This window comes from Hetaerina americana, unplaced genomic scaffold, assembly GCF_022747635.1.
Source record: "Hetaerina americana unplaced genomic scaffold, ioHetAmer1.1.p SCAF_24, whole genome shotgun sequence".
NCBI classification, from domain to species: domain Eukaryota; kingdom Metazoa; phylum Arthropoda; class Insecta; order Odonata; family Calopterygidae; genus Hetaerina; species Hetaerina americana.
Genome location: NW_027286808.1, coordinates 7778444 through 7791829, shown reverse-complemented (window position 1 = coordinate 7791829; position 13386 = coordinate 7778444). Strand labels below are relative to the sequence as shown.

General features: G+C 34.6%; 1 protein-coding gene across 1 annotated transcript; it reads left to right on the top strand.

Annotated features, from left to right (window-relative positions):
• Nucleotides 1-10768: 10768 nt before the first annotated feature.
• Nucleotides 10769-13123, top strand: Ran (RAN, member RAS oncogene family). The gene is made up of 5 exons (XM_071586644.1): nucleotides 10769-10815; nucleotides 11332-11587; nucleotides 11669-11857; nucleotides 12009-12179; nucleotides 12260-13123. Exons 2-5 carry the CDS (start codon nucleotides 11345-11347, stop codon nucleotides 12302-12304), a joined length of 648 nt encoding a protein of 215 aa, XP_071442745.1. The 5' UTR covers nucleotides 10769-10815; nucleotides 11332-11344; the 3' UTR covers nucleotides 12305-13123.
• Nucleotides 13124-13386: the final 263 nt, after the last annotated feature.

Sequence of the window (13386 nt, the reverse complement as noted above, 5' to 3'; positions counted from 1 at the left end):
CTTTTACACACTGTCATTTTTGCTCGCACAGACGACCTCACTTTTTTCTACATACTCCAACATTTCCTTCCAACCAGAATTTGATCTATTCATCCATACTACTATCTTTAGAAAACACTGCGCTGAGACATACAATTTTATTTCCTCGTTCCATGACTCCCCCACGATTTAATGATAAAAAATGCCCATAGACAGAGCAATAGCCTCGGAGATATTTGGTTTGTCAAAGGTTTTTACAAGCCAGCGTTACCAACCAAATGCAGCTGGAAAACCTGCAGCCTGAACAAATACGCGAGAAAACTTATACGCCGATTAATTGTAGGCCCGAAACTAAAACCACAACCACATAATATTATACATAAACCACATGTTATCAACATTGCTGGCTTCGTGAAATACCTTTTACAATTGAAAACAAACGCAAGTGAAATGTAAAGGTATTTAAAGTATTGTACAACCCAATTTGGAGTCAGTCACCGAGGCAAATAAAGGAATTTCCCTTGGCGATGATTACATAGTCACATATTTTTTTATATCTTCTCGTGGAACTCATTTTTGCATCTCACGGAGCCCTTACATTCTGTCATGCATCATTTTGGAAACTTTGGCAAAAGCATTTTTACAACAAGCAAATGACTAATTATTGCCTAAATTCCAAACAATTTAGAAAAAGTGAATTTTCTACCGATATAATAATAATTATATAAATCGCATCGCAAAATAAATCTTAAATCATGACTATGCCATGAAACTCTGACGCCATCTGTACGAGCAAATAACAGAGGCAAAATTTTGCGCCACACGATTCCGCATAGCACAAAAATGAGACGCAAGGAAAAGATATCACTTCCTGATAAAAGTATCAACCGCAAAATGTAAAAATGTAACCAATTTGATTGTGAGATAGCTAAAGACCTACGTCAATAGTCACCACAAAAAATTCATCACGAATTACCTCTCTTAATATTCTTCCAGAGAACCAGTTCTTGGACCACTACGCCATAATCCTTGACCTTTTGTATGGGGTGGCCATTAATTAATTAGGGTGTATAAAACGCGATTTAACGCCGGAAAATGCATACCATACTTGTTCAGTTATGGCGCAGCATGCATAAAGGTTGCCTGTCAATTTTTGATTAAAGAATGATCTTTATTGTACAGTCATAAGTAAGTCCAAGCACTCGGACTCAAAGTTCATGTGAGAAATGTACCGGATGGGAGTATTGGACTGACGCGATGCCATACGTTACGCGTTCGCTCCCGAGAGGAATCACCTAAGGATTTGATGATATTTTAGGCGTTATTATGCCTCCACTGGAGTGCTATAAAGAGAGGACATAAATTGAAGTTCCAGCTATTGATATTACGTGCATCTAACGACAGCTGGTACCAATAGTGATATTGGGGAGAGTGGAAGATAGCGGATACACGAGATTTCGGCCATCAGAGGATGGGTACAGAAAAACCGAACGATAGAATCGCTCTGCCCTTGCCCGAATGGGGCAAGAGGCTGCAGGTATAACGACATTACGTGTTATCCACCAGACTGGGTATCATACTCGTGTAAAGGCAGATGATGGATTAGTTCTTTACGGTTTCAGGATTATGCTCCGCCAATCGGTGTTTCCCATATTGTTCATCGCATCACAAGTAACGGTTGCTTTGCCAGTGCACAAAATCTGGCAGCCGAGTTGGGTTTTGAAATTAATCAAGTACAAATATGTAAATCCAAGTGAAGATATTTCACAGGTTGGGGGTAATAAAGATAAAAACAGAGAATGCAGCGTTCCTCATACACTCATGGATGAGCAGATAACGTCCGTGAGCTCCTAGATGGCGTTCTGTCATTAGATGCTCCAGGAATAAGGTGTAATACCTCTGAACGCGATAGGTAATGTGATTTTAAACATTTTCCTTGATGAACACATGCTAATAAACCCTTACTTAAGGAGCTATGGCAACGCAAACATTTCATCGAGTAAGTTTCGTAATTTTCACAATAATGCACCGAGGTCTATCCTACGCCGATATGAGGTGTGTGCCGATGCTGAGATTTTGGCCATGAATTTTGATTATTTGTGCTTTTAAAGCTTAAATAATAAATGAGACTTCCATATTGTAAGACAAAAAGGTAATTTTCTTAGACACTTGGGGCAGACTAGATTTTTCGGGTTTCGATATTGAGAAATTTGCGGCCGAAACGATAAAACAAAATACAGGCAAGGAAAGTGGTCAATATTGGACAGGAAGTTGTGTTAACATTCAAAAATACCTCCAAAAATTTAATTATGCCTTCCTCTCAACACTAAACAACATAATATCCTTGGTTATCAGAATGTTATCCCAAACTCTGTCACTGAGTTCCATTAAAGATACCATAATACGGTTAAAAATAAAATTATTTTACTGTCATAAGAATGGGAATTAAATTTGCTATAGCATTTATTAAAGAAATGCTATAATACCAGTGAAATTAAAGTCCAAAGTCATGGCCAACATTAGCCGTTTAAGGGATCAACAACAAATAATTTCATATCGCCATCTTGAAAATAGTAAATAGTAGACAGTAACCCAAGTATTTTTAAAAACATTTAATTTTCTAGCATGTGTTTTTCGATAAGCTAGCATTCTGATGGTAAATTAAACATGTGCTCAAAATGCTTGAGTTGCAATAGCTCTGTAACTAAGGGTTAACGAGCATATGTTCATAAAAGAAAAAAATGTCAGAATTACATCCCCTATTACCTCCACAAGCATTATACTCTTCTCTAGGAAAACCATGAATGCATATATTACCTCTTTTATCAGTTTAAGTACACCAAATTTGGCAAAACCAATGGACCTAATAACCTTTAACGGAAGGTGTTTGGAGTTAAGAAGGTAAAAAAATGAGCTCATCCATTGTCATACCACCATCCCAGTTTCCACAAAGACATTCCACTCCCAATCCCCAATTCACAGGATGAAGGGCAAATAATCATAACTATTCAAAACCTTAAGTAGAAGAGTTTACAGAGTAGGTAAACCAAAACAGATTGCATTTTTTTATAAATGGACAGAAATATAAAAACAGCTTAATATGGTTTAGCAAACTATAAGACAACCTATAAATATGACCTTGCAAAACTGGATAAATTACAAAACACATTAATACGAAAATAACACTAGATTAAAACTGCGATGAGATATTAAGCATATATTTGGACAAATATCATAATTTAATTGAAAAAATTAAATTTACGAAATCATTGAGCCAAACGATTAAATACCTCACTGATATGGAGCGTAGCCATGTACGGTGCAGAAACGTGGTCCTTGAAGCAGGAGGATTGACGTAGATCGGAGGCTTTTGAAATGTGGGTGTGGAGAAGAATGGAGAAGGTGAAATGGACAGAGGAGAAAACAAATGAGGAAGTACTTGATATGGTGGGCGAGGACAGGAGTTTGTTGAGAGATATCCTATGGAGGCAGGAAAAGTGGATGAAAGGGGTATTGAATGCCGAGGATGTTGAAGACTGTGATAGAGGGGAGAATGTTGGGCAAACGAGGAAAGGGAAGGAACAGGATAGATGTTGGACGGGATGAAGGGAGGAAGAAGGTACTCAGAGATGAAGAGGGACCTGATGTAGAGTAGGATGTTGTGTTTTGCTAGGAGTCACAAAATATTTATTTAGGAGCTGTGTCCATCCAAAAACCTACCTTAACCGGTAGATTACCTAATAATAATAATAATAACCCAAGGGAGCAACAACGACTGAGAGGTAACAAGTTATAATACTAATCTCAAAAAGAAATAAAGCAAATTTTAATATTGTAAATGGAATGAAGAAGAAATAGTTCCAGTTTAATAAGGTATTAATCAGTCACTTCAGTCTCCACATGACAAAAATATCCAATATTCAATACAAATGATGTTTCTTATTGTAAAAGACCTGTCCCAGAGATTCACTGCATGTCTTAAAAAATTGTACCAATGTTGGAACAACCAATGACAATTAAACATATTCCATTAAAAACCTAATGGATGACAAAAACTATTACCTAATAACTGTTAAATTAGTAAATATTAGGCAAAATAATATAGAAAACTTTCAATTATAAATGAAAACTAGCAATATAAAAACCATGACTAATTATAATGACAATTTTGCAGTAATTCTTAATTTTTAACAAAAATCAAGCCAATGACCCTGAAGGTAATAAATACATTTTAACCATTTATTAGCCACCTAATTATGGAACTAATAATTATTAATACTTTAAATTTATAGTTAAAACCTACAAATGATATTTAACTACTTTGTAATTAAGAACTAAGATTAATCGAAGTCCTGATTAAACCACAAAATGAAACAGGCCACAAATATAACATCAAATATTTTTAATATATGAAAATGATTTTTGAATGAAAAGAAAAATGAGATTAACAAACCAATATGCTAATAATACATAAATTTCTATAAAAGGAAAAACAGAAGTATTTTGTTTTAACTATACATCCTTTCCAGTATGACCAATGAGCATGGAACAGGGTTACCAATCAATCAACTCTACTGTTTTAAAGGCATTGTTTCAGAATAGAGGCCTAACATTGCCATTAGAGTCTTTCGTTTTTCCAAAATTTAATCATGGACATTATTCTTTTCCAAAAAATATTTATATAACATCAAGAATTGCTTCACCAAATAACAGCCACCACCTTCCATCTTTTATGCAGACCATTTATCAGAGTGGCATCACAATGAAACCATGAATTCAAATAACAATATTGGCGACCAAGAGGGAATTCCCTCATTATTTTGCCTCAGATTAAAAGAAAATGTAATGTATTACATGTATGTACATTATTATTACAAGTATGTCAATTTCTTACATGCATAATTTCTTTCTCATAGTTTAAGTGCTGGAGAGGGTAATCGGTTTTATGAAAGATCAGAGCAACATACACACAATGTTTACTCCATATAAAAGCAAAGGAATTATTAAAATGTTCAAATGCCATTCAGCATTGGGAATGGAGGATATTTTTAGACAGATGAGAATACACTACTGAATACCTCCTCATGAAAACAGGACAACTGACAAAATTGGATTAGCACTCATAAATTCATTTATCACAACTCATTATTGAAAAAATTCCTACAGTAAGTTACCGATTTCCAGCATTTCCACAAAATGTGCTCCTGGTAGGATAGGTTTGGGAGCCATGTACCAAATGCAAGTTTGGGGAGTTCATCAGCACATGCCTAAGGAATGCACTGCACCCTACCTCATGCATACATGTATTTCTTCACCAAAGAGAAAGTCAAAGCATGGTATGATGTCTGTGATTCCCTACAGACGGTTCGTTGCCCTCTGCTGATATGTAAAAAATGTAAGGCAATATGCAAATTCCTAAATATTAGGGAGGTCTTAATACTATCCTTACTGATACTCCTGAAATCATATCCAGATTAATTTTGTTTTTAAAGGTTGCCAATCTATTCCAGTGCATGCAATACATTTTGCAGTAGGTTTAATTGTAAAATATTAACATTCATGATACATAATAAAAACATATTCAACAACTTCTCATTTCCTTTCTTTTTCTTACTACGAACCCAGTAAGGTGACTTCAGTCATTAAGGCACCTTTAAATTAAATTATCACCAACAATGCATAGTAGGACTCCATACTAATATCTTCTGATGGCAACATTAAAATTAAAAACAGAGACATATCCCAAAATCCAGCCTTAAAGATCCAAATAGCACAAAAACCTTCACAAAAACTATTCACATTTATTTTCCCATGCCTTTCATTGTAGCCTATTAATTTCTCCCAACAACCCTGTCTCTTCTAAAATTAGTAGAACATGTAAACTCTAATTAGAGGATATTTAAAATATTCCAAAACAATCAAAATTGTTATTTCCATTTGATTTATCGTACGCCTCCCATAAAAAGCCTCATTTCCTCCATACCATGCAGAATATCAATTTTTTCCCTTCCTGCCCATTTTACTTTCTCCGTTATTCTCAATACCATCTCTCAAAAAAGACAATGAAGATGAACAAGTGAAGACTCATTTCACATTAACATACATGTGATGCATCGTCTCCCAACTTTAAAAACTTTCTATGAAATCCATTGCTATGTTAAAAAGAAAGCGCCTGGGTTTTTTCAGAATGTATTCAGTAAATGTTAGATATTATTTGGGCAGCAAATGGACAAGTAAATAACCCCTATCCCTATGTGGTTTGCTCAATATGTCACATCATCATTGTCCAGTCTTAATTACAGTTTGCTGCACACCTAACACGCATGGTGAATATGGATATCACGAGTGGGGCCTCTGTATTTATGTTTGTGAATAACCTGGATTGGTTAATACCAGCCTCTGTATCAGCTGCATTATCATGCCAGTTAACTAGGCCTGAATGTGACTGCAAATAATGATGTTTATCAACTAAAATGTTTGCTGGCACTTAATAGTTTTTCAATTTCAATTTTTATGTTCAATATTTGTTAAAATAAGGTCCAATGAAAAGTTGATTACTTTAAACAATCACAACATGTCTGCTTACTCAGCTTAAGAGTACATTAATATCTTTTCCCACTGTAAATGTTATCAATTTACAGGCTATTTCCTTGCTCAGTCCAATCCACAATTTTTTTCATAAATATATAAAATTTATTCAATAAAATGTATACAAAATTGTAGGCCAAATTAATCAATTCCAACTTGAATTGAGTTTGTGAATAAAAATAGAAGACTTGAAATGTCTAAACACACATCTCATGAACATTATTCTTTGTGAAGAAATAGCTAGTAAGAGCATTCAAAAGAAAATTATAGATCATGTTAATCCCAACGTCAAGTTACCTGATTAATCCCCATTGGATTTTTTTTAATATTAAATTATCTTGATCATACCATAAGAAATATATTTGGTCAACATTATCTTTCTAATGAGTATCAACAAGAAGACCAAAAATGCCAACTTCAGATTGACTAAGAAGGCCAAGGGCTTCAACCACAAAATTGCTTTCTGCACTCCTCAGTTTCAAGTAAAAAACTCGTTTTCAATAATTCTTTTAAATAAAGATTTATTGTGATGGGATTATTAGGATATTTTCTTTTAAGTACAATTTACCATAAAGAAACATTAGTCCCACCATAAACCAATGAAATGGCAATAATTTTTAACCCAACAGCAGGAAATGATGGTTAAGTGAGCATGTTACCATTACATTAGTTAACTCTCATACCAGTTGTACTTCATTACCACTCTTCCCACAGGTATACATGTGCAAGAAACGACACACACTGGACAGAAATGTCATTCCAAAAGCAAACATTTTATGGGAAACTCACTCCTTTTTATGTAGTTATTATAATAGAACGTGAGATCCATAATCATCATTTTGGATAGGTTAAAATATAGAAATTTCTAATGAGAAGAGTCTTAATATAAACATGGCATGAGAGAGAATGTAATCCAAACAGGAAGGTTTCACAAATCAATTCACCATCTGAAGAAAAGACTACTAAACTTGGACCCTATCTAAGGAAAGCATACAGCACACCAAGTGCTCTCCAGGCAACACCTAGGGCACAGGGATATTATAAAAATGATATGGACACCCACCGGCGTCCAATAAAAGATCTCAACACTGAAAGCAGTTAAAGCCAATCCATGGAGATGGCTACCTTTTACAATCACTAGGGTAAACTAATTTTTTGCAGCTAATAAATTAAGTTAGAAAATCAACTCAACTAAAAGTAATGTCAAACGAATGAAAACTAGTTAAGAGTTTTAGAATGTTTATAATGATTTAGTACATAAGATAAGTTCAAGTACAACTGATTAATGTGTATCATGTATTAAATTCAAAGGCACTGTCTGTAATAGGGAAGGAAGGATTTATTTCAAGCAATCAACTTTTAATACCATTATGTTCATCATTCTCACTTCTCCACCCCATAAAATATATTTGAACACATCGCACTTAGGATTCATTTCATCAGAAATGAAAAAACTAACACTTGCTAAGTGGCAATGGAAAACAGATCCATGCAGGTTCACCTTGACATGTAAAAATTTAAGTAGATAAGAGGCCTCCCTATCACCTATGAGTGTACTATTCACACTATATATCACCTATAATTTTCTTCTGCATTCGTTGAAAAGCTGGGTAATTCTTGGTAATTAAATATGAATGTCAAAGTTTACTATGTCATACCATTGTCCTTCCCTTCTTTATGTATTTAACAAATTTTTCAAAACACTCATCACCATGGTTTACCTACAGGTGACTATGGTTAATGGGGCGTATGAATGGCTAGTAAATATAATTACAATGACTCGAAAATAATGAAAATGCAACATATAAAATGATAGATAATGGTAATAAAAGTCATTCTTAAAGCCTTTCTATAGATGAAAATTAGATAGTCAACTCTGTAGTACTATATATCCATGACCATTCAGTTCAGGGAATAAAAAATATTTATTAAGTGGGAATTCATCTGACCCAAAGACTGTGATTGCATGTTCTTATTTTAACACCCAAGGGCATCCTACACAAACTTACAATTGGAACCTGTCTCTGAAGCACCAGATTTATTCATAAAACATGAAAGGGTCTCACAAAAAAAGGAACAAATATACCAAATCTCAATTTTCATGTTCTTTATTTAAGCATAAAATAGATTTCAACCTATTAAAGGTATAGGATTGGATGGTAGAGATATATAGAGAATTGTTGCTGATGAAAAGACCTTTCAACAGACTGAATCAACAGATGCCAAGTACACTGGACAAAAAAGTTGGTGAGTAGCTTTTCTTTCTCACCAAGTCAACTTTAATAAGTATCAGCAATCAGAGGAATGAGTATATTTAATCTCATTCAGATTACTGCATTTAAATTGATGCTTTTGGTAAATTGAACGACAGTAAAATGTTTATGCACACCACAAAGTAACAGCATTTACTAACCGAATGAAAAATAGAAACCTCTGAACACCAGGTTACCCACTGGATGATTTTAGGAATGATTTCCCTCTCTACAGGGTAATAATAGCTTTGGCAAGGTTTGCTCGGTCTCAGCATAAGGTAGGGTCATATATTTTATATACATGAATTATAAAAGATATAGAGAATCAGTATATTGGAGAGTTAGATTTTGAATCATATGCTACTTAATCATATGAGTAAGAATGTGATGTGATTAAGTTCAAATGAGAAACCTAAATGATTGCAACAGTAGCTTACAGAAAAAGAAGTTTAATAACAATCAAGAAAATTAAAACAAAAAGTAAATATATTTGAACTTGAGTTAATGCCTGAATCATCAAGTACATGAACATTAAATATCAATGATCTGAAAAATAATTACACCATCGATTCTACCAAATTATCACTTCAAAAAATGTCCAACCAACTTATATTAAGTATGTAATAACGATATACAATTCTCTCAATCGCCACCAGTCAAATCGAGTGGGTTTCCTGCATAATAATAACAATATAATACTCACTTCAGCAAAGAACTCATCCATGAATCCATCTCGCCCATCAACATTGACAGCCACATCGTCAGGACCCACATCATCGTCATCGCTTTGTGCCTATCGAATAAAAAACATCCTAGCATTAAAAAATAATTTACATGAGAGACATATTTTTTAGAGTAAGCGCCCGTGGGCGGCCCGGCTACGATATATATTTAGCAATGATATTCAACGAGAGAAACGCAGGAACTAATATATGGTAGTCCAACATTTGGATTAAACGCCACATTGGGCAAAACTTTCAAATATCATTGCAATTACTTGAAATTAACAATAATAGAACATGTATGAAATGAAAAATTAACGTGACAATCATTCCACTAAAAACAGTCACTAAGTCTACGTGTAAAAAACAATTAAAAATACACAGGTTTGCGCGGAACAATATAATAATGATGAGAAATGGGAATACATCAAGGGGAATCAGTGAAAATGAACGATAACATGATATGGAAAATGTCACATTAAGATATATAAGGAAAATTCAAGCATAAAATTATCACAATAGAACAATTGTAAACGACAGTGAACTGTAGTTTTCTGGTACGTGAAAAAACATTTCTACTTTACCGAAGTCCGGGATTCAGAGGCCGAATTATGGCTTGAACGGTAGCTATCTTCACCAAAATCAATTGAAGACAATTTATGAAGACACCAATTAACGTCTGGATATCTTTCAAATCACCTCAATATATTTACAGTGATATTAACAAAAACTTCACCGGACAAGAAACCTTAAATTACATTCCCCACCATCGATGAGTATGAACAACCAGGGGGGATAGGCCGCGGCTGTAGACGAAATTCAAGGGTAATATTCACTCACCGCTTTTAAGGCTGCTAATCTATCCTTCGTCATCTTTTGGCTTTATAGTTCACGAAACGGCAAATCGTTTTGGGTTAAATAAAAATCCCATTCACTAATTTTGTCATAGACGACACGAAAACTAATGAAACAGACTACGATCGTAAAAATCGATACGTATACGATATCGCTGCTCCTGCAGTACTGAAAGACGGTCTTTGCTCATGACGTCATGTAGTCGTAAAATTTTCTTTACTGTTTTGAAATTATAGTTTAGCTTTGAATCGATCAAAAATTTAAACCATAAAATTATAAATTTTATTTTAAAAATTTTTAGCTGAATTTTTTACTTATCTAACCATTATTATAAAATTTGAAAATAACGACTTGCCATAAAATTCGTTACTTCCGCCTCCTCGAAGGTGAACGCCATTCTGAAACCTAGCAATACACCGGTAAGCAAAAATAAATCCAGAATTAGCATGTTCATCGGGCTCTAGTTAAATAGCTAATGCTTGTTAAACTTTCCGTGTGTTAGTAGCTATTATTTTCAAGTAACCAGAATGTGTTCATTGATGTCTAGCATTATTTGAATACTCTAATGCCGGTGTGATGGAACGATTTTCCTTTGTATCTAGAAAAGGCGCCATTTCCGTACATTCCAGAAGCTTTTTATTGTAAACCCATGTCTTTCCCCGAGTAAAACTCTTATTAGGCTAAATAATTGTCCTATGTACTTTTACTAAGCAGTTCTTCCTATTTATTCCTTGTGCTAACCGTTCAAAAGTGTTTCCTTTTGAAGCATAATTTCAAGTCGGTCCAAGTGATGTAGGTCACTGTTTTATATCACAGTTGAATGGTTGGATTGATATAACTTTTTTAAACTTAGGTTCTGCGATGTTAAGAAGTGACGTTTATACCTTTACTTAAATTTTTCATTCGAAGCTAATTGATACTTCATCCTTTATCAGGTAAAACTGCATAATGGCTGCGGAACAAGATATGCCTACTTTTAAATGCGTGCTCGTGGGTGATGGTGGCACGGGTAAAACTACTTTTGTGAAGCGGCATAAGACTGGAGAATTCGAAAAGAAGTATGTTGCCACTTTAGGTGTTGAAGTTCACCCTCTAGTATTCCATACTAATAGAGGGGCCATAAGGTTTAATGTATGGGATACTGCTGGACAAGAAAAATTCGGTGGCCTGAGAGATGGCTATTATATCCAGGTAGATATACATGTTTTTTGGTATTTCTTCTTCAATTTGCTTTGGACCGATTCCTGTGTAATTTTGTTTTGCTCTTCGTAGGGTCAAAGTGCCATAATTATGTTTGATGTAACATCGAGAGTTACGTACAAGAATGTACCCAACTGGCACAGAGATTTGGTACGAGTTTGTGAAAATATACCAATCGTTCTCTGTGGAAACAAAGTTGATATCAAGGACAGGAAAGTTAAAGCCAAAACCATTGTGTTTCACCGAAAGAAGAATCTTCAGGTAAACCTAATATTTTGCCGTTTTAGAAAAGTTTTTTCTGTAATAATTTCACCCCCGATGTCACTGTTGAAATCAGTCCTCTAATCTGACAGCCTTGATAAATTCATCTGGTGAATATTTTGCGATCTATCTAATGATTATATTTTTGCAGTACTATGACATTAGTGCCAAGAGCAACTACAACTTCGAAAAGCCCTTCCTTTGGCTTGCAAGGAAACTAATTGGTGATGCAAACTTAGAATTTGTAGCCATGCCAGCCCTCCTACCCCCTGAAGTTACAATGGATCCCTCGTGGCAGCAACAAATCGAGAAGGACCTAAGGGTAACTGGATATTCTTTTGGCTCGTGTTTTACATTTAATCTGTTAAAAATCGAGAAATCTAATGCTTCTTTCCTTTGTAGGAGGCACAGGAAACTGCACTGCCAGAAGACGATGAAGACTTGTAGGGTATTCTTGAAGAGAGAAAACTGTGTTTCCACTGCAATTTGTTACCCGTATGCAAAATTATTGTTGATTGCCGAGTGTTAAAGCATTACTTTCATTTTCTTAATTATGGCTTGCATTGGATAACATGGTCACTCTAGGGGTTGATATTTATTGGAAGAGAAAATGAGATTGGTCTTAGCATGAGTGCGTTTTGATTCACCTGTTGTGTGCAGTGTATGAATGGTTTGATCTAATACATGTGTGCATGACTGATAAAGCCATTTCCTATTTTTATATGCGGTGAATCAAGAATTTTTTTCGGAAAATGTGTAACTTGTTAATTCAAAAAGTGGCAATTGAAGATACTGCAGCAGACTAATTTGGTATAGTTAGATTTTTCTGTAGCTCATGTTATTTGTCATGCTTCCTCACTAAATTAGCATATTTTAATGGCTCATATAATGAGAAATGTAATCCTGTATATGAAGAGGCATTAGGGATCATGAATGGAATGCATTTGAAGCTACTATTTCTCTTCCCGGACACCTCATTTAAACATGAAACTGTTGTTTTTTATGCTGTGCAAAAGGCTTAATTTAAGGACTATACTGTATTTTTAGCATTTTGAAGTATGGAAGTGCACGGTTTTGCCATTTTGGTTGTCTATGAAGAGATCTGCTGAGTTATGTTTGGAGAGGTGAATTTTTTGTGACCTTACATAATTTCCACCCAGTTTTTGCTGAAATTAGTCTTGCCCATAAACTAAACGTTGTATCCATGAGTTTATGAGTATGTATACATTGTTTCTTGAATTGGAAATAAAATCTAAATTACTTTTTCATGAATGTATTACTGGAACTTGAAAAGCTGTGTGGGCAGCATGCTATCCGGTTTTAATAGAAGTTGAATGTTTGTTAGACCAACTGGATCATAGGAATATAGAATCGTCATCACTTCCACATTGGACAGAGTTTGTTCAGATTGGGACAAGATAGCAAACATGAGTAATTGTGAGGTTAGGTCTTAAGCTGTCATGGTGCCTTAAAACCACAAAGATTGCAATTTGCAATGTTAATTTTTGTTACAAATTTCAGCCATTGGC

What these genes read in the sequence shown, in the direction of transcription:
- Ran (XM_071586644.1), top strand. Translation starts at nt 11,345, where the DNA reads ATGGCTGCGGAACAAGATATGCCTACTTTTAAATGCGTGCTCGTGGGT. An exon ending in GAGATGGCTATTATATCCAG is followed by an intron (nt 11,588 to 11,668) that starts GTAGATATACAT and finishes TGCTCTTCGTAG; the next exon opens with GGTCAAAGTGCCATAATTAT. An exon ending in ACCGAAAGAAGAATCTTCAG is followed by an intron (nt 11,858 to 12,008) that starts GTAAACCTAATA and finishes ATATTTTTGCAG; the next exon opens with TACTATGACATTAGTGCCAA.